At 40.0% G+C, this 22154-nt stretch overlaps 2 protein-coding genes across 3 annotated transcripts; one reads left to right on the top strand and one right to left on the bottom strand.

The window, feature by feature from the left end:
• Positions 1 to 1570: 1570 nt before the first annotated feature.
• On the bottom strand, positions 1571 to 8759 carry LOC117959373 (inactive phospholipid phosphatase 7). The gene is made up of 3 exons (XM_034896475.1): positions 8439 to 8759; positions 7532 to 8276; positions 1571 to 3289 (listed from the first exon to the last, which is right to left on the bottom strand). Exons 2-3 carry the CDS (start codon positions 8016 to 8018, stop codon positions 2901 to 2903), a joined length of 876 nt encoding a protein of 291 aa, XP_034752366.1. The 5' UTR covers positions 8019 to 8276; positions 8439 to 8759; the 3' UTR covers positions 1571 to 2900.
• A 355-nt stretch (positions 8760 to 9114) lies between these two features.
• On the top strand, positions 9115 to 19343 carry fam78ab (family with sequence similarity 78 member Ab). Of its 2 annotated transcripts, XM_034896477.1 has the most exons (3): positions 9115 to 9640; positions 10443 to 10746; positions 16900 to 19343. In XM_034896477.1, exons 2-3 carry the CDS (start codon positions 10484 to 10486, stop codon positions 17423 to 17425), a joined length of 789 nt encoding a protein of 262 aa, XP_034752368.1. In that variant the 5' UTR covers positions 9115 to 9640; positions 10443 to 10483; the 3' UTR covers positions 17426 to 19343. The 2 variants fall into 2 exon arrangements, with proteins under 2 accessions (XP_034752368.1, XP_034752367.1); XM_034896476.1 differs by having other exon boundaries at positions 9115 to 10746.
• The last annotated feature ends 2811 nt before the right edge of the window (positions 19344 to 22154 follow it).

Genomic DNA, 22154 nt, shown 5'->3' with positions numbered 1-22154 from the left:
AGATTTTTTTACCATAAACTACAACAATTATGAATTTATTAAACATTGAGCCTGTAGGATTTATGTTTCTAGTGCAATCCCATAATTCACTCCACCAGTTTGGCCAATTTCAATTTAATTTGAGTTTTATACATTTGACTAATGTTTTTTTTAGCCTGCAAATAAATTTGAATTGTGATATATTAGACCATACTGTTTATCCGAATGAAGGAACCTTACTGAATACTTAGGAAGATGAGAACAATCACCAGAATACCTGTTTGGCCTTATAACATGCTCATAGTTACACACCTACATTATACACAAAGGTCAGTGGCACCTGGAAAGTTGTGGTGTCTAACGTTTCCACAGAGCATGACACAAACAGAGCACAAAGACACAACAGTAGAAAGTGTAGTGTCTGTTGAGTCAGTGCATGTGAACGCTGCAAAAACAGACTTGAAAGCACTATCAGCACTTACTCACGGGGATATTTTGGGTACATGCTATGCAGGGTTGTAGAGGTCTTAATTCTGGCGCTAAAACTAACAAACCTGTATTGGAACAAGCTCTTAATTTGTGATGTTGCACATTTTTTGCCAGGAAATCCTCCTACATGAAGCTGTAAGTTAATGCATGGTGCTGACATACTTTGAGAAACTGTAGAATTTGAGTCCTCATTCAGGCTACCATGGTATCAAGTTAGGCTACTGCAGCTAATGACACCGCCTATTTTTGTAAATCTCCACCCATCTGTTTGTGTGCATACATATCGATATTAATTGTGTTTATCTGAAAACTTTGTTCCAACAATGGCACTGATTAACAGGAACAATCATTCTTATTTTTTTGCATGACGTTGCATCTGGCGTTGTACCAATCAGCCGACTGACTTGGATTAAACCCGATTTCAAAAATAACAATCAGCAATCAGTGTTTGCACCAGCAATACTTAATGTTGAAGCTTCAAAAATGTATAGTTTGATCCTGCTGAGAACTTTAGACCCATGTGTCGGTCTCACAAATTCTCTCTTTGCTACTCTACACTGCTCAAACAAAATTTTAAAAACAAAAACCATTTACTCTAAATGTTTGACGTATTATTCTGATGTCTAACAATGCACACACAACAAGATAAAACATAAGATTCTCAGACTGCTAAAACTATTTCCCTTTTGACTTGCTCTATCAGAGAGTATATAAATAAAGCAGTTTCAGTTCCTGCTATTTGAACTTTTTCAGAGCACACACCATTGCACTGGTGTTTCCTGTCAGATTTTTCTGTGGTAAGAACCATGTGACAGTAAACTGGCATCAAGGGCTGTGACTATTTGGCTTAAAATGACAAGAAGATAAAGTTAAAAACAATCACAAGACTGAAACACTATGTTAAAACCACTCAAGCTTTATGTTACGTAAACATCTACTTTGCATACTGCGCAGAGCACACTTGTGAACATGTAGTTGCACTGTTGTTGGCATAGTATTCAATGAGGTCCTTCAAAGGGGGCAAATGCTATAGTGTATGAGCAAACCTTTGTAAAACACCATTCAGTCCTACGTAAAATAACAAAATGCAAAGGCAACCACGTTTTACTGACAGCCCACCACACTTTATTAAAGAGATGGAAAAAACAAAGTAAAAACATGATATACGGATCCCTGTACAGAACAAAGCAAACTGTATTTACACACCAAACCACAAAAACAGCAGGTTTCATTCAAAGGTCAATTTAAACACAAAAGAAAGTTATAATTTGTTCAAAACTGATATTGCAGAGAGATATTTTTTACTTTGTATGCCAACATTCACACAAACTCCATACGTCCCCGTTTGGACAAGCCAACTCCAATTAACTGGTCTGAAACGTGTACCCGAGGGTATAGCCTAAGTCAGAAAGAAACACACACACACACATACACACACACACACGCTTCATTTGTTTTGTGGGGCAAATAATCAGCCTCACTGACCAACCATAAGCATCTGTTAGGCTGATGTGCAGACTACAGTAGCCTGAAATCAAAAATATCTGCTATAAAAAGAGAAATTAAACTCATTGGAGCATAAATGGCACGTTGAAAGGAAATTATATTTGACCCTGTACATTTTTTTTTAAATTCTATGCAAGTGGGACATTTCTTTTACACAGGCAGCTAAATTGAGTGGCATTAAAATAAGTTAAAAATAAGTTTGATCAACAATCAGTAAGAACAGAATTCCATCAGAAATATACAAACATAATAGTCATGCCAATCTGGAAAAATGTGGAATATCTAAACAACAATTACTTTATATATTTTAGTGTTACATCCAATATTACAGCCTCAGACCACACTCTTCAGTGTCCAACGTTAGATCAATATTTCAAAACAAAAGCACAAATATATTACAAAAAAAAAGAGAAAAGAGGAAGAGGTAGCAGGGAAGGAGGAAGTAAAAGGACTTAAGATGGCAAAGAGAAAGGAGCACACAGACTCAGAGAGATTTTGTTGAATAGAAAGTGGTTCAGTTTTGGCTAAATGGTAACAGCTTTCATACTGCATGACAATTGAAAATATAAAAAAAAGAAAAAATCATAAATGTACATTTTTACTAAATCACTGTCAGTTTGCAGTCATCTTAATTATTCTTATATTATTTGTACGTAATTGAAATTTAGGAGCAGTAGAGGTGTGTGTAAGTAGGATTAACTGAAAATACTAGAATTTGTGAAGCATTGTGAACTGTCTTTTAATGTCTTGTGACCTGCTTGTCTTGGGTGTTAATTGCAAGCCAGCATCTGATCCCAAACATAAATGCTTCTTTATTCACATAGAACTTCGGATCCTTTCAAAAATAACTTCATCAGACCTAAGTCCTCGACATTGCGAGGTTAGTGTATCAAATAAGCTTTGTGTGCAAGCCTTATGTCAAAAGCTCAGAAAAAGGGGCTCCAGCTGAGAGTGCTTATGGAAATAAGAGTCTGACAAGTGCTTGATGAGAGCCACACGGATTCCATCAAGCTAAAATGGAGCATGCCCAGCGCAAAGCCACACACCATGTCAGTTAGGTGGTGTTTTCCCAGCAGCACCCGGGACATGCCCACCAGGAGGGCCCAAAGCACCAACAGGATGCGGAGCGGGACAGCCAGGACCAGGTGGGACAGCAGGAACTTGGATACCATAGCGGCCCGGCTTGCATGAGCAGCTGGGAAGGAGTAGATGTCCATGGCGACACAGTCCATGAAGCCTGGCATCATCTCCCAGGGTCCTCTGCGCTTCACCAGTCTCTGTACTCCAGCCACAGTCAGGACGTCAAGAATGAGGGCTGTCGCGAAAAGAAGGAGTTAGATTATAAAGGCAAAACAATTTGGTTGCAATGCAATGACCTATGAGTAGTACCACCATAGTGCCACCATAAGGTTCACATTTGTGCTTTCGAGTGAAATATCTCAACAACTACTGGATGGATTCTCATGACATTAAGACATTCATGTTGCCCTCAGGAGGAATTGTAAGAACTTTGGGATCCTCATCACCATGTTAAAAGTTTTAAGTGTTCAGTACATTAATTTCTGATTGAATACTTGCAAAAGTTTCCCACCAGTCATTTGTGTTTAGCGCTAATTAACAAATGTTAAAATGCCAACAAGCTAAACTAAGTTGGAGAACGTGGTAAACATGTTGCCTTTCTAAATATCAGCATGTTAGCAGGTTGAAGTTAGCATTTAGCTCAAAGCAACATTGTCCCCAAGTATAGCCTCACAGAGGTGCTAGCATGGCAGACTCATAGTCTGGATAGTCTGAAAACAATACTGGAAAGAACAATTGACATTTAAGAGTGAAAAACAGGACAGCGTGGTTCTATCAAGACTTTTTATATAATGTTGTGATTATTTAAATAAGGCAGAAAACAGCTATAGCACATATGTAAACAGATATCATGGTGACCAAGAATAGCCGGTAAGGCATACTATACAGAGAAGCATTTGCTTTGAGTCAACATACCGAACACTTGCAGATGCCCTTTATAGCTCCATAGCACTCCCAATAATATCCCCAACATTGCCATCTTTAACTTCTGTTCAAGTCTGCCATCTTCACACACACTCAACCAGCCACAAGCTAAATATCAGTCAGTTGTCTGACATATTGTCTGTGCTGTCCTAGTTCTCATTGTTGTCGCCCACTTGCTCTGTCCTAACAGTTCTATTATTTCATTCTATTCCAGCTCCTTAAAGGAAGGCTAGGGAAGTGGAAGATACATTTAAATGCCAAAAGGAAGAGATGAAGGGACAAAAGAGAGGTGGGCAGACTAGAGACTAGCAGACTAGCAGACTGGGTGCTAAAAAAAGTAGGACTGTTTAGGACATGAGCTAAGCAGACAATGAAACTGGTAAGATGTGAGTAAGGACTTTGGTGCAGGGCCCTATGGTGCCCTCTGGCAGTCCAGATCCCAAAGGTACTGGAGGGAGGCAGAAGGTGAGCCAAGCAATGAGGCATCATATTATCAGCTATGATGACAAGCCTGTTTGTGTTGTCCTTCAGCTGACTAAAGCAACAGCAATGACTCAGTCTTAGTAGGAATGTGAGGATGAGTGCAAAATTCTGTTTTTTGCTTTTCCAGATTTTTCCCCCTAAAAAAACTTGCTGGCAGATTTTGTGACTTCTTTGTTACCGCCATGATTTCTTTTCTGCAGTGTGTTCTGTGACTGTAAAGACTGTTTCAGCATTTTCGACTGTGTGAAAAAAGTTAAATATCTCTGATTCCAGCTACCTAAATGTGAATATTTTCTAGTTTCTTCACTCCTCAATGAAAGTAAGCTGAATATATCTTTCAGTTGTGGACGAAACAAGTCATTTGAAGATGCCATACTGCGCTTTGGAAAATACTGACATTATTCACAATTTTCTTACATTTTATAGACTAAACAACTAGTTGATTAATTAAGAAAATAATTGCCAGATTATTCAACGGTTAATTGAAACCCTAGAAAACTCAATCTCCAAGAAGTGCAGAACAGGTTTGGCATATAATTGGTCAGGCTGCCACAGATCTTTTAACAACACTGACGTATTACCACTTTTTATGTTGATGTAGCGAAATGGTTTGCTAACAATTGAGAATTAACACATCCAGCAAATATCCAGCAACATAAGGATATATTAGGAGTGTGTGTTTGTGTGTGTGTGTGTGTGTGTGTGTGTGTGTGTGTGTGTGAGTGTTTGTGTGTGTGTGTGTGTTCAGCTAACGAATGTAAGCAGGGTATTAACTCTCTTTTTAGCTTTGTTTTGGTCTCCACCAACTACTGAGCAAAATATATGTCTCTTCAACACTAAATGCTCCACTACTTTCTATAATTACAGCTGCTTCAATCGTTGTGGTATTGCTGACTTATTCTGCGAACACAAAAACAAGAGCTGCACACAGGTAGGTGAAATCTAATGCTACATACTGACCTGTCTGTTCCATCAAGCATTATGAAAGTTCAATTAAAGACAACAGCTATGTGATGTCTTTTGTTTGTCATCATCCATGCAGTCCTTCAATACTGTACATGGAGCTGGGCATTTAAATTACACCAGACTTTGCCTGGTGATAGTGATGCCATCAATATTGTTGTGATTACAACTGCATACCTGAAGCATCTACCAGTTGTCTATATCTTTCCCCTTTCAATTAATGTTTTAAAAGAAGTGTGGATGATAAAAGGTAAACATGGCTTAGTGGAGAAACAGAGTAACTAAGTAATGAAAGAAGACGAAACCAGAAAACACCAAAGCAGAGCTTCCCCTCAGTTGATAAGAATGGGAACCTCCTCTGCACAGTCAAGGTCTGCTTTGGGAGTCTCTGACATGCTCAGTAGTGTTGTCGAGAGTCCCAGCCTTTTCAAAACACTATATGGGAAATATTTCTGCACTGCAGAGTTCATATGCTCCAGGCAGTGGAATGAATTAAACCGAACCTGACAGGCCAGTCTTGGTTGATTACTTTCCTGCTAGGTGAAAACAAAACAGAATTTTAGTCAGCATTTAATAATAATTCCCCACACACTGTTCAGCATGTTTGGAGATTTTCTTCTGACAGACCTCAATAGAAAGGATCCTGGGCCAACAAATATTTAACCAACATTTGGGGCCCAACAAAGTCCCAAACACAGTTCAACAATGTCCTAAATCCACAGACTTACAATCAGAGCTCAAGGTAGCTACAGCCAGGAGATTTGTACTGCTTTTAGGTCAATGATCTGTGTTTGGGTCCAGACTGTGTGTGTGTGTGTGTGTGTGTGTGTGTGTGTGTGTGTACAGTACATGTGCACTTGCCTACACCCCCCCCCCCCCACACACACACACACACATGTCCCCCAATCATTCAAAAAAATCTCATATGATCTCATATAGTCTGCTCTGTTCTTTGCTGTATAATATGTTGACATAAAACGTGCATTACACTATTTTTGTCATTAGACAAATTTAGAACTGAATCAACAACAAAGATCTTTTGTTCTTCACCTATTCTAAAATGTTGTATTTCAATATTCCTGAATACTGGGGTCCTAAACAATATTGGAATCGCATAACGTGAATATGACTGGAAACCTGAGACTTGTGGATTCAATGAGCCCAATTGTATTCACGTTTTATTATTTTAGTCCCCAAAGTAGCCATTTCATAGTAATTAGACAATTTCTTTTTTTTTAACTTGACTTGACTAAATGACCTGTTGTGACCTCAAGAATAATGACACTCTTGTGAAACTTTTCAGCCATAAACTAGGTGTTTTGCAGTCAGAACAACCCAGATTATTATGGGATTGATTTACATGTATTAGATTTTTTAGCTAAAAAAATCATTCTAAAAACTAAGACTGCACAATATGGGGAAAACATGCAATATGCAATAACATTGTATAATATTGCTATAACGACATTACTTGGGATACATTAACAGATATTAATTGCTTGATTAATTTAAAACAAATGAAAGGAAATCATTTTCAACACTACTTTATTAAAATAAATAGAACATTGAATTAAACATAAAATGCACCACTTAGTGCTTAGAGTTAGAGTCTTTTTCAATGTGTTTATTGCGCCAGTTGATATCGTGATAATGATTAAAAAAAACGATATATTGTGCAGCCCTTTATTATACTCTATGACAAAACTAGGTTTCAAGATTAATAATGCTGTTTATGCAAAATGCCTCCCCTTTAATGCAACTTAAAAGTAGTAACAATTGTTGCCTCTCTTTAGATGGCTGGAGTGAAATGAGTTATTATCAACGTTTGTTGTGTTCTGGTTTCAGAATGATGAAGACAGTTAGAGAACAGTTACATATGAAATAGGATGTAGTTTCTACAGGATGATTTTTTGACTGCTATCATGTTTTCCCAAACGATGTACAGAGTAAATGGCTTGAAAATAAAGGACTACAGCAGCCATTTATGGTGGGGAAAATCTCCACAGGGGCTCATACACCCCGATGTTTACAACATCTGGCTCCGCCCCTGCCTGGGCTACTGTTGAGATTTTTGCGAGGTTGGTGAGTGTGGTTGTGTGCCATTTACCAAGCAGCAGGTTGACCAGGACCTCTTGCCCGGCCAGAGTGTTACTCCTTGTGAGACAAACGATAGTGCCAATGATCCAAGTGATGCCGTGCCCTGTGAGCGCTAACAGGGCGACCATGGAGCGGCAGCCTCCCCAAGAGGACGACGTGTATGCGCACACGCCCATGCGCTTGGACAGACTGATGTCAATGGCGAGGAGGGAGTTTTTCGCTATTCCCTTAAATGAAGGGTTCAGCAGCATACAGTCTTCCTCTGGCATTTTGATGGGCTCTCTCCTATCCTTGCTGCCGCTGTCGGTAGGTTCTTCACTCGGCAGGCTTGTTTGGTGCTTGATTTGACCCGGTCGCCTGGCGCTGCCTCGGCTCTCAGAGGGGCCGCCAGCGCCGCCGCCGCCGCGAAGGGGCTGGTTCAGGGATATGAACTCAGGTCTGCTCAGGACGCTGTTTCTCTCCCTTGCCCTGGATCTCACACTGTTACTCGAGGGCATATTTTGGATAGGGCCAAGTTCTCCTTTGTGGGTGCAATAACCGATTGTCAATCTCCAGAAGATAATTCAAGTGGTGCGAGTTTACCACGACAGTGAAGCGTCCCAGGATAAAGCCCCTACAACAGTCCTCCCCCTCCCGTGGCCTTAATAGATATATTTAGACCCACTGGAATGCGCGATGGCCATGCTGTTTATACCCATGCACGCTGGGAGAGTGTATTGAATGGCATTTGCCTCGGCCATCCAGTGAAACCCGATCTACAGCATGGAGATAAAATAACAACATGAGCATCTTGTTACGCCACAGCATGGCACAACAACACAACAGGTGCTTCACTGCGTGTGCTGCTGAGAAAAACAGGATCGGTGTAGGAAATGTGCAAGGAAGAGGCTACGCAAGACACGGTGTTGTCATCTTACCAAGAGATGGCTGAATATGAAGCACACCGCATCACTCTATCTGCCCTGCAGTCTCCTTAACACGTCTGGAATCCTGGCAGCGAAGAGAGGGGCATTTAGTATAAGGCGACGCAGGAAAAACCTGAAACAGTTAACCGTCACCCAATATCGCTAACAAAGGGTGAAGACGAGGCAGCCCAGCCAGTGCAGCATTTGGTACTTCCGTGATGATTTGACGTAGTTTACGCACAAACCCGATTCCACCTCTGCAGTGCGCTGTGCTGAGGAGCGGAGTTCTCCAAGGTGCTTAAACACAGCGGCAGGACAGAGGAGTACCATATCATGATGTCAGCTTTCCAGAGACAAAGGGAGGACTGTCAGTGTTACCATTCTGCTAAACAAAAAGCTTATAAAAATAAAAGTAATTGAGTAGCCTAAATGAATATAACGATAAATGATGGTATAAGGTATATAATAAGGTAGCCTACTATTAATGTATTAGTAAAAAACTGTAAGGAATATAATCTAGTCAGTAAACCATAAAAGTTCTAGGCTCAGCCTAGAAGGTGATGTAAGGTGAACTGCTAAAACATGTATGTATCTTTTCATCTTTCTGTAGGCTGAAATGCGCTACGCCTACATTTACCAGCATGCCTGCAGCTCAGAGCGGAAGTGTCGTCTCTAAGATACTTATAAAGCTGCTTCCCAGGCAGCTGCATAGACCAATGCGTAGCAGGGGTGAACCTGCCGTGGCAGCGATGGGACGAGCATGGAGAAATGACAGCTTGTGCAGGAATTTAGGCTGAACTGCATCACATCACTGACAGGACTGCAACTGTCGGCTCGGTCGAACTATGTAACAGCGGGCATTTCTCCCTTTCGAGGCGTTATATATATATTTTTTTTAATTATTATTTATTTTTAAATCTAGGAATGGATCCGGTGAAATGGGTGCTAAAGTTGACCCGGCGGTGTCCTTTGGATGTTGCGGTGCTCCGTCTCCAACTCGACTAGGTTTCATTGCTTGTGGAAATGCTACCTCTCTCTGTGGGACGGTGGAAGAATTTGCAGCAGTAACGGGGAAGTAACAGGAGCGGGTGTGAAGGAGATAACGGAATTACCTCTCTGACCGAAGAACTGTGTGAGCCACCGTTCACTCTGAATTTCTCCAGGATTTCACCCTGCTGATGACACTGGAGCCTTTCCAGGGAATTGTTTTATAGGTAGAATTCTTTTGGCATGTTGTGTTTCTCGGCTGAATATATCCAATTCATGCAATTTACTGCATGGACCGTTAATCCGCACAGCTATAAAAGCGTTCAGTGTAACGCTCATCAAATCGTTAAATTGCACTTTTTATTGGAAGGAATTGAAGCTCTTGCGGATTAAATGGAAATAAGCCACACAATGTGAGCGTCAGCTTTGAGGAGCCATTTGTCGTTTCTAACTGTCCGCGTCCACATTTTTGATTATGACTCTTGTCACCAGCTGGACATAAAGCATTAGCCTTTGGATAGTCCAGAGATTAGCTGCTAATGACATTCAAAATCACGCAAAACATAATTTGACGCCAAGATGTAACATTATAGTTTTCGTTAATTATTCAACTCATAATTAACCAGAACCTTTTACGCGCACCTTTGCAATGGATGCATGTTGCCAAAAGTCCTTTTATGATAAAGCACATCAAGGAGGCGATGACTTGTAACTTGACAGCATGAAATCATCAGTGCACGGATAATGGAAAGTTATTCTACCTGCACATGTTTGATGAAGTTGCGTTTACGCACCGGAAAGCATGCGCTGTAGCCTGCAACCAGGCAATGAAGATTTTTTTAGGCATGTTTTCTTCTTTTCTGAAAGTATTTTTGCATCAAAGATGCATGACTTTTTTTCATGAGACTGTCATGAGTCCGCTATAAATACACACTTTTAATGTGTTAAGCTATTTTCTTTTTAAAACATGATTTGGATGCGCCTGTGGTGATTTTCTTGCTGTTTCCATGCGTCTTTCTTCTTCTCCAGACCTCTGGACGTTGTTGTGGATTGTGTTGCTATTTAATGCAATGGGCTGTATCCAGAGTATCAGGTGTAAGCCTAAGAGTTTCCGAGACAGTATCATCATCCAGGAGGTGAAAACTTCCATCGACCCAAATCCTACCAGCATCGACGAGTCATCCAGCGTGGTCCTGCGCTACCGGACACCGCACTTTCGAGCTCAAGCCCGGGTCCTGGTGCCGCCAGTAGCCGGTAAAGAGACTTGGACCATCGGATGGATTCAAGCCTGTAACCACATGGAGTTCTATAATACGTATGGAAACAAAGGGATGTGAGTATCATGTGTTCCTTTTTACTGTGTTGTCAGGCTTTGACGGTCATCGTTGTTAGGTGATGAGCCTTTAGTTGAGACTCATGTACCAGGGATTAATGGGAAATATAAAGTACAATGCTTTATGTTTGGAATATTGAATCCCAACACTATTCAGATTGACACTGCCACAAATCCTTTATGTAATTTAAATCAAGATCGTCAGGCTTACTTTGAAAAGGTTGTTTTTATCACAATAAGCCTACTATTTACCGCTTTAGAAATTTGATCATGGGTTTCAGAAACAAGTGAACAACACATTTTTAGTATTGATTAATGTGTCAAATATTTTTCAGATTAACCAATAAGTTGTTTGGTCTATGACATGAACTATGTTTTGTTTTGTCCGAAACCCATGTTCAGTTTATCAACATACCCACAGTTTTTGCTTAAAAAAATGATTGAAGCGAACTAGTTATCAAAATAGTTGCAGATTCATCTTTTGTGAATCAACACTTTGACATACGTATTGTGTTTGTACCATCCAAATCTGATTAAAACACAAGTGACTTTGGAGAATTGTTATTTACCCAAAGTAGAGAACTACTTGGAGAGAATTTCAAGTTTTGAGATTGGATTTCAGTAGAAGAATGAAATTTCAAATAGGTCTACATTAGGCACTCATGGCCAAACTGGACTAACAGGGAAACGGAAAAAAGTCAACCAACCACCATAAGAAAACCTTTAATTTCAGTGTAATGTCATTGTGAGAGTGTTGGCTTTCCTGTGTTTGTGTTAGACATAATGCTAAAAATATTCTTTAGTGGAAATATTGTTGGGCAGTGAAACTTGTCAATCTGCATCTGGATTCCCCAGTTGAACACCAGAATTAGTCTGTACTGTGCAATCAGAATATTACACAATAACATCTGTATTGAGGAAGTTAAGTAAACGATTTATGGAAATAATAGACTTGTCTGTAAGTGAACTTTAATGTTCAATCAGTAGCTCAGTTATCTACAGTATGTGGGCTGCATGCCTGCAGGCTACAAAGTACTTGAAAACCTGACAGATATGAGTGCAGGACATTGGGATGGAAAATAATTGCAATGACCTTTCAGATCCCTCCATTTGTCAATACACAGTTATTTAGCAGCAGTTATTGATTACAAATTTAGCTTTGAGGAAATATGCTCATAACACAGAGTGATTGTTAACAGATATTATCTATTTTATATACATATTTTTAAATATACACATTTCTTCTTTCTTATTATCTGTCACTTTCTTTCTGTGTGTGGGTAGGATATTGGGACATATGTACTACTAAAACTTATATCCTGTCTGGGCAACCACAAGCAAACATGTACTGTATGCAGAATATGCTTTATCTGTAGATATTGCAGCTAAGGATGTTTGAGTGCTGCATGTCTAAGATTAGAGACAGTCCCCTCCCCAACAATCCGAACTCAGTTTGGCCCTGAATATGTGTGTGTGAGAAAGAAAGAGACAGTGAGAAACCCCTCCTTTCTAAAATTCCAGTGTGATTAATGCCTTTTGTAAACTGCATTTGTGCTTTCATTCAAGCAACACTATTGTATTGTGATTATGTACTCTTTTATCTAGCTGAAATTAAATTGTTAAGCACTTTTGTCAAGTTATTTTTTACTGTCATATAGAAGGAACATAGACAGAGTCAAAAATATCAAATTTTGAAACACAGCATAGACAAATTGTAAAATAGCTCCCCACTTTGAAGTTCAAAACATCAAATGGGGGATAGGTAATTCCCACTGGTCTGTACTTTACTGGGCATACAATAGTAGCCTAGTTTTCTGTCATATTTCAAGGTGTAAAAGATTCCTGTCAAGATGGCATTAACGTCTAACAAACCTGATGCAAAATAGCATGAACTTGAAAAGGACATAAATTCTAAAATTACCAACACTGTTGCAGAAGTGGGTCAAATGTCACTTCAGTTATCAAAGAGTAATGATTAATCAGCACTTGAAAATATAATGTGTGCTTAAAAACATAGCTCCTAAGGCAGGAAAGCATCTGTGCCTACATAAAATTAAGAGATAAGATTCTCATCAGTTCATGACAGCTTATTGTACTATACAGGCTAGTCTCGCTTTGCCAGACCTTCCTCCACAAGCTGCAAAGGAGGGTCTGGCTAGTCCACACAGCATTCCGGGATGGGAGAAAAAAGTGCTGTGGTTAACTGGGATTTTTTAAACTAGTCACAATCGTCATGGACGGAGCTAAGCTCCCCACCGAGCCACAACAAAATAGCCTTTGGAAGGAACTTGTTTGGTGGAACGTTTTAGTTGTTTTAGTCAAGCAGGAGAAAACTCAGATTGGACAGATAGTCTAGCTAGCTGTCTCAATTTACCATGCAGAGATCTGAGGAGCAGTTAGCCATAGTTATCATAAATTTTAAATTTCAAGACTGAGAAAGCAGAAGGAAATGGACATCGGTGAAAAGACATGCAGAATTTTCTGCAGCATCAGAGCAATCCCAGAAGTGGAACGTTGTGGATATAAACTACATATGGACAAACCACATCGACAAACCACATCAGTGATCACAAACTGGAATTAACCAACATGGATGGAGGACTACATACAAGGGGCTTTAAATGTACCCACCCACAGATCCCCTCTGTGCTGTGTCTACATAAGTTATTCTACCCCATGTGGCTCACACACTTAAACAAATGTAGCCTACATTACATGTGATGTTATACCCCAGTATTAAAGTAATTAAACTTCATGATCACATTAAGGCCACTTATTTCCAGTTCATTTTTGAATCCGTTCTTAGGATGCAAGAGATGAGTCTGTTCTCACAGCTGGACTCTCATACTAAGTAGCTTCTTTGATGGCAACAAAGCTCAAGCTTGCTGTAATTGGAGAGAAGAGCTGAGGACGGTAATATGGAGGATTTCTCTTTTGGCTTTAGGTCATGTGCTCTGGATTCTAGACACGTTCATCGTCTTACTTTCCTGATTGTTGTACATGTAATTTAAAATGGCTGTATGTGTGTATTTATCAACAGTCAGACACATACGGATGGGTGATTACATGAGGCGTCTTGCACTGTGGTAACAACTGAAGTGCCAAAAATAGGAACTATTCCAGAAGTGAAACTTAAAAAAAAGGAAATTAATATTTATCTTATCTTGCACAGGCTAGAGTGTTAAAAAATAAAAAATGTTAATCGATAATGTTAACCCTTGTCATGAACATTATTATTGCACCCAGAACTTGATGGCAGTATTCTTGGTTGAGCAGTGTGTAAGTGTCTACACACAACACATACAGGTGGTGAGGCTTGAGCATGCTGTTGTTGATTAATGAATTGCATTGGCACACTATTTCTTCCCTTCTACTCCTACAAAGTTGATCAAATCTTCGCCATCTGTTAATATTATCTACAGAATTCCAATTGACTAAACAATTTGCCCGCAACATGCAAATGAATGTGGCAGCACAAGTTGCACAAACAGGAAATGAGCTGTTTCCACATTACTTAGTAGATACACTATTTCTCAAGGAAGCCGTTCCTCGTGTGTTCATCAGACCTAAAGCTTATAAACCGTTTACATATCACCAATCTAGTCTGCTCAATTACAGCTTTGTGAAAGCATCTTCCATTTAGAGTAAATCAAATGCAATCTTCACAGAAGACAGCAGATATCTTTTAGATGCATTTGGTGCAGCTATTGAAGAAGGTTCTTATACTGTCAAACATGTGGCAGTGAAATTGGTTTAAGATATTAGTTGAGCCCCCCCCCCCCCCCTAGTCCTATCCGATGAACTCAAGTAGCTTATTAACGACATCAGTCATGTTCCAAATGTGGTCATTTCAACTGATTTGAAATTGGATGTTATTTAACACTCAATGTTACAATGTATTGTCATACATTTGAACTGCCAGTGTTTGGTTTGGTTTGTACCACAAGCAGCAGAAGTTTGTTGTTTCAAATATGTTCAAATATCTATTAAGTTTAGCTAACTCTGTTAGAACTGTTTGAATCATTTTATTGTTAGCTATCTGCTCCAGCCACTTTTAGCTAACTGTTTAGACTTCTCTACTCATTTGCTAACTTGTTTGCACCCACTCTCAGTCTCAAACTGTGGTGTTCAGGTCTCACAGCTCACTCCATATGTGGATTTTATATATATATATATATATATATATATATCTATATATATATATATATATATATATATATATGTGTGTGTATGTTTTGCAATCTAAGCATAATTTCAAACCTTTCCAAGTACCCCCTGGCGTCAGCAGAAGTATAAGTTTGCCCTGTTTTGGAATCACTGTGCTATAATGCATTGGTAACATTGGCCATAACCATCATGCGCTGGAGTTACAATGTGAGGCAGTTTAGTACTTTTTTTGTTGTTGAGTGAATGCTTTTTAACAACCCTGCGGCTCGGTCACAAACTCTCACACCACTTATTGCAGACCATTTAGCTGTGAAAAAGCAGGCAGCAAAGACACAAACAGGAAGTGAGGCATATCTGCAATGTTCTCCTCCCACATGATCAAAGCTTGTCAGCGGGTAGACGACTCCACATCGTACCTGTGTGCAGTCTATTCTGCTTGATGTGTATTTGCTTGCCCCAAACGTGCCATTGCTGCTTGCCGCAACAGTATGTTTGATGTACATCAAAAATACTTTTTGGAAGTTCCACAGCAATTTACAGGACTGTCTCAGTTTGTCTGTCAAATAAACCAGCATTTAGGCAGTGTAGTGCATTGCTTTTGACGGAAGTACCAACTGATGAAGTAAAATGCTATGACATTACATGTTATATATGGCCTCACAAGCACATTTAAAAAAGTTCATGTGCTTGTGACTGTCTGTGTGGTTAAAAATCCAGAGATGTATGTCAAGCCATGTGCTCATAAATAATAAATAAGAAAGGTTTTCCACAGAGAATCAGACGCAGATATTTTCTGTTAAAATGTCATCTAAGTTCATGGCAAAATGGAGAATTGCTGCAAAATGTTTTGGTGGCATCAGTTGAGAGGATTAAGTCATTTTCAGAACACACACACGCACACGCACACGCACACACGCACACCTACACACACACACACACACACACACACACACACACACACACACACACACACACACACACACACACACACACACACACACGTCAGGCTATTATCATGCCTGACATGCTAATCTCACCCCTTGGGCACATATATAAATCAGAATGCGAGGCCAGGATAAGCAGGCAGTGAGTCACGTGGCTGGTGATCACACTGTTGTCTCCTCTATCCTGTCGATCCTCGGCTTCAGGGAATGGAAGGTAATTTTTTCCTGTTGCGGGCAGAAAATCTGTAGGCGAGACAGACCGTTTATTGTTGCTTTGCATTTGTCCTCTGCAGTTAAAAAATTGGCGGTAAAATCCAACTGTAAGGCTTTGAGTCAACTCCTTGTGTCTATCATGTGTTGTTGGATATACAGTGATATCGAGAGGGAGACTTGTTGACACACTAATTTGAGAAGCAAATTCTCACCTATTTATACAGAAAGGATTAGACAGGAAAGCTTTTAACATGAGGAATCCTTTGCTTTAGTACGCCAGAGATAAACCTAAGGGATCATTCTGGTTTATTCTATCTTGGGTCTTGTTTTTGGCCATGATTTATTCCAGTAATGGCAATGATGACTGGTAATGTAATACTGTAACATAATCTGAGATGAGATGAATGGACAGATGTTGTAACACTACCCTCACAGGTTATCATAAAAAGAAGTCAGACGGATCATGAAACACAGGTAGAGGCAAGGTAAACGGTAGAATGACCCAAACTGTCATCCATCTCAGTTTAGAAACAACTTGGTTCAACTTTGGCTTACTGTAATTGTGCAAGCATACTGTTTTCCTGTGTACTTAGCTAAGCTAACTTCCAGTTTAACTTCCAAAACAGATTTAAATAAGAGCTGGATTGATTATTGTTATTTTCTTGTATTTTGGGCCCCATCAGACTTAGTTGTAGGGATAGTGATGATGAATAAAATGTTATCATAACCGATAGAAATGATGAAACTATAATCAAAAGGCCAAAATGGCAATCAAGTCTGATCTCCATTTCTGGTTGAATTCTCATCTGTGACTCCTTTCAACTTCCAGGTCGAGTTGGGAGCTCCCCGACCTGCGTGATGGCAAAATCCAGGCCATCAGCGACTCAGACGGGGTGAACTACCCGTGGTATGGCAACACCACAGAGACATGCACTGTGGTAGGCCCCACCAAGAAGGACAGCAAGTTCACTGTTAGTATGAATGACAATTTCTACCCCAGCGTGACCTGGGGAGTGCCCGTCAGCGACAGCAACGTGCCTCAGCTTAGCAGCATCCGCCGCGACCAGAGCTTTACAACCTGGCTGGTAGCCATTAACCAGGCCACCTCAGAGACACTTGTCCTGCAGACAATCCGCTGGAGGATGAGGCTTCACATTCAAGTGGACCCAGAGAAGCCTCTGGCTCACAGGGCTGTTTTGAACGAGCCCGTGGCCCAGGAACAGCCCCATATTCTCTGCAAAAATGAGCCCATCCCCTCTAACGCCATGGTCAAGCCCAATGCCAATGACGCCCAGGTGCTGATGTGGCGGCCAAAGAATGGTGACCCGGTGGTGGTCATCCCACCCAAATACTGACCTGTTTCACTGACCAGATTGGCCTTGGATACCTTAACAGTATCATCTCTTACTTGTTTTCTTTCTTTTGTTCCTGCTCATCACGAGCTCCCACTGCTTTAACCTTTTCACTCCTTAATGCCTCTATATACTCCTCTCTTACATTTTTAAGAAGACTGACAAACAGGCAAACGAAACCAGCTCTGAGAAAAAGACCAGCTGTTGCTGTTGTTGAACCCACTTTTGAAACTGGAGCGAACAAACTGCAACCATTCTACCTTCAAACTGGGTCGGGTAACACTGTGCTAAAGGAAATCATTGCAAAAATGAAAAACAAGAGCATTTCTTTGTTTTTTATTTCAGTTTTATATTTTGGCTGTATGAGCCAAGTATTGTGGGGTTTGTGAGCGTGGGTGTATTTAAGTATTTACATGAACATGTCTGTGCACATGCTACATACATGGACATACACAAACCTCATGTATGAATACCAGTTGTATTTTTATTTATGGGCTGGGAAAGAGTGCATTTAGTTTAGTTTTTTGTTGCATTGGCTGACATTACTAGATTTTAGTACTTTTTTTTAAAACATGCAAGACATTCAATCCATGCTGCCTTATGTTTACATCGCTTTCCACTTCAAACTTTTTCGCCTTAAACAAAGTGCAATGCAGTATTTTGCTCAATTGTCCCATCTCTTCCAGACTTTTGGTGTTGGCATGTGTAGGTTTAGGACAGGAAAAAGAGGGCTTTTATGTTCAGTTGCATTTACCTGACAAATGTATTTTGTCTCACGTTTAAAACCAGCATTATGCGTAGACACAGTTATACAACCAAGCTAACTAGTTGTGTTTCAAGTGCATTATGCAACGGATGAGACGCTTTGTACTGATACAGAGAACACCATTAAAGCCAACCCTCGTCAAAAGCAATCAACACAATAATAACGTGCAATAACAACCTGAGCAAAAATTAGGAAAGCACTCCACAGCTAACCTCATTTCATTCACTTTATTCGGTTTATAGGCAGCCGTAGCATTCAACATCAGAACACAAGTTTATCTTTGTCTGTATGCCCCCATCTCAGGGCCGCTAGTCACTTCCTTCCCTTCTTTCATCCATCCTGTCTGGCCTACTCTTTCTTGCCACATTGAATAACTAAGTGTTTGCATTGCTCACATTGAACAAGCAATGCTTTGATGAAGAAGCAGCCACAGACAGGGGAAATAACTGGAGACATAATATTATAGAAAAAGGGGCATTAACAATTTAAAGGAAGGCAACAAAAATGAATAAAAAGTGTATATGATTGTCAAGATTGACAGCGCATCAGCTATCCTGTGGTTTTTATTCTCCAGTTCTTAAGATCAAACGTGTCTCTCCTGTTAACAGTGGTTTTTGCCTTCCACTATTCTTTCTCCCATTTTGATCCGTCTTTGAGGCTGAGAAGCAGAGCAGGAGGCATTCAAGTATGATCCTGACTATAGATGACCCACTTCTGTGCCCTGCCAGTTGTAGCCCTTGCTGCAGAAATGTGGGGTTTGTCTTCCTTAATTTTACCGCCAGCAAATGTAAGACACAATCATGCACATACACAAACAGCTCTGGTCAGCTAAATACCAACATTAAATGAGATGATGTCAGTTTAGTTGTTGTGCTTTCAAAAGGTTGCTTTCAAAAGAGCTTCAGCTGCAAACTGAAATACTCTTAAAAGCAGAGAAACATTGCGTCATTTGGCATCATAAGGAGCCAAAATATGGGTAAAAACTTAATTATGTAGATACTCTTTTATAATGTGTTTATGAGCTCTGTAACTTTGTTCTGTTAATGGCAAGTTTTTAATTTCAGAGGCCACAAACATTTTCTCACTGTGCTTCCTGTGTTTTGCCTTCAACCAAAGGAAGATTTTGCATACAAGTCTGACCTGCTCATGTATTTCTCAAAGATCAGTAAGCTGCTGCTATTTCAGTGTATTAGTGTCTCCCTACTAGTGGCTGCGCAAAAGCATTTATCCATCAAACATGGTTCAAGCCACATTTCTTTGTGTTTTTTTTAAAGATATTCTGTCCATTTAACTATTACAAAACAACTATTTTATGGTTCAACTCATTAATACTTTGATTTGGCCAATATTTATACCAAGACTGTAAAGGAATAGTTCAACATTTTTGGCAAATACGCTTAATGACTTTTGTTGCAGAGAATAAGATTACAAGATAGATACTCATGTCTGTGCGCTAAATGTGAAGCTACATACGGCAGGTAGCTTAGCTTAGCAAAGCTAGAAACAGCCTGGCTCTCTCCAAAGGTAACAAAATACACCTACCAGCCCCTCTGGTTGAGGCTTCAGTTGTGGCTTCACAGGGGATGGTTCTAGAAATCCGTCTCTGTAGCTTAATATTTAGTATACAGATCCGAGAGTGATGTCAATGTGGATTCATGTTGTAATATTTACCTGAACCAGAGCTCAAACATCAATTCATAATGTCCATTTGATGCCTGCACATAAACTCCTTTGTTCACATTATAACTACATGTTAACCCCACACTTGGTTACATATAGACACACCTGCCTGGCTTGGTTCATGTATATCCATGATAGCCTCTGCTCTGGGTTTGCTGGGTCGCAGGGCACTGTGGTGAAGGAAGAAGAGAGGTAAAAGGCTATTGGGGGACGGCTGTCATAATTAGATCTGCTGTGACACACTTACATGGCCTAGATGGACTGAACTGTGCCAAGTTGTGCCATGCAATGTAATGGCCAGCTAGAGCCATGGGTAAGGTTTAAGTGAGATCAGATAGCCAAGGTCAGGGTCAAAGTGTTTGCGTGAGAGGTAGCTGTAAGTCCTTAAATGTACTGCAGACAGTCAAGTGGCGCTGAGGGACTGAATATGAAGATGACAACAAACTGAACACATTTAGACATTAAAACCAGCTTAAAATAACAGTGACATTTACCAAGCGCAACTTGGAAGTCAACCAAAAGTTATTTCAATTTGGGGTTTGTTTTGAGCGGAGCAGAGAAAGCTGCGGCTCATGGCTTTCACTTTACGTAGCATTTGTATCAGCCCCGTAATGTCTTCAGATGACCTGATCACACTGTGTATGGCGGCACTATGTAATTAAATGTTGACACGCAAAGTGTCCCACACTCACAACATGTATGTGTGTGGTTGAGTATTCATGTGAGCGTGTGTGCGTTAAATCCCATTTGAGGGATGTAGGCAGGATGAGGAGTTTCACTGATGTGCTGAGGTGCTTCTCATGAATCTCTCTCACACAAACAGGCAGGGAAGGTTACGTCCTTGTCATAAAACAAGGAAATAGCTTGCAAACTCTCTGTCTCTCACTCTCACACACACACACAGCAGGTCTGGCGTGGTATCCGATTGTCACAGCAGTGTCACATTGGCAGTGAGAACTTATTTATCAGCCCTGCACGTGGACCGGCTGAACACATACTACAAAGCCATCTTCACAAACACACCTGTTAACTGATACACCGGAAGGGACATGCATATCTTTCATGTGATTAATTAAGAGTAAGTAGGCTATGACAGAAAAATGGAAGTATTAAGGTCACTGAGTGGGTCAACACCATCAACAACATCAACAGTATTTCATGTTATATTGTAGGATAAGGGCACTAATTGTCTTCTCTGTGTGTGCCTGAGTATGTTTAAGATACGTTAATGATGTGTATTTTATGTAACACAACAGAAGAACTTATGAAGAACATAAATGCTTTGTGCTTCCTTAACTAAGCCACAGAAAAACAAAATCGCACATTTTCAGTTGACTATACGGAGGGCAAAAGGTGCCAAAATTGGACAAAGCCAAAACTATGCAGAAGGACATTGTAAGTAACTCCTGAACTCTAAAACCTCTTGGCACTTAATAAAAGGCCTGCGTTCAGTTGTTTTTTATCAATAAATGCATTAGCATATTTGTATTTCCAGAGAAACATCACAAAGGCAAAATGTAGTCATGTGGAAGATTCTTTGTCGTAGTGTTTTCTGCTTGTAGGGCTGTGCCATGTGGTTGAAAGCCTTCTCTCCTAAACCTACACCATTACAGTTCCTCTGAGGGCGTCTCCCTTTGCTTCAGAACTTTATGCAGTTATTCAACTCCCATGACACATCAGTAAATCATCCATCCATTTAAACCAAAAAAAACATCCTAGGTTCACACTCAGGATCTCCTGCCTTCATCCTGGCTTTGAATTTTGGTTCTATCCCATGAAAAAGAAAAGTTCAGTTCGTCTTGCTGTTCTCCTTACTTAAAAAATGAAGTTAGCATGGTTTAAACACAAATGTAGCACATACAACGATATGAGCCGCCATGTATGTTTCTCATTTTGTTTGGCTTGTTTTCTGGATATACATCACTGGAATAGTTAAAGCAGTTTGTGTTTTTTTTTTGTAAAACTTTGACTTTTACACCAATACTTGAAAATGGGTCAGTTCTGGCAAACGTTAAAACTGTGAAAATGCAACCCCTGAAAAAATACATACAAGTGTTTTTTTCATAAATGAATAAAACGGACAATAATTATCTGGTGTCTTTCCTTTTCTTTTAATGAGTTTCCTTTTCCGTCCACATTGCCTTCCTTATTGACTAAATATACTGCATGATTCTACTAGTTTCATCCATACATGAGTCACTTTAGGGTGATTCCTTACCAAATTTGTTGGGCTGTGTGTTCCTTTACGCCACAAATCACTGGAACAGATAACCCTCTGAGTTACAA

The sequence above is a fragment of the Etheostoma cragini genome, chromosome 16 (assembly GCF_013103735.1).
Source record: "Etheostoma cragini isolate CJK2018 chromosome 16, CSU_Ecrag_1.0, whole genome shotgun sequence".
Classification (NCBI taxonomy): domain Eukaryota; kingdom Metazoa; phylum Chordata; class Actinopteri; order Perciformes; family Percidae; genus Etheostoma; species Etheostoma cragini.
This window is presented reverse-complemented; position numbering and strand designations above follow the sequence as displayed.

What these genes read in the sequence shown, in the direction of transcription:
- fam78ab (XM_034896476.1), top strand. Translation starts at nt 10,421, where the DNA reads ATGCGTCTTTCTTCTTCTCCAGACCTCTGGACGTTGTTGTGGATTGTG. An exon ending in ACGTATGGAAACAAAGGGAT is followed by an intron (nt 10,747 to 16,899) that starts GTGAGTATCATG and finishes TTCAACTTCCAG; the next exon opens with GTCGAGTTGGGAGCTCCCCG.
- LOC117959373 (XM_034896475.1), bottom strand. Translation starts at nt 8,018, where the DNA reads ATGCCCTCGAGTAACAGTGTGAGATCCAGGGCAAGGGAGAGAAACAGC. An exon ending in CCTGGTCAACCTGCTGCTTG is followed by an intron (nt 3,290 to 7,531) that starts GTAAATGGCACA and finishes TTTTCGCGACAG; the next exon opens with CCCTCATTCTTGACGTCCTG.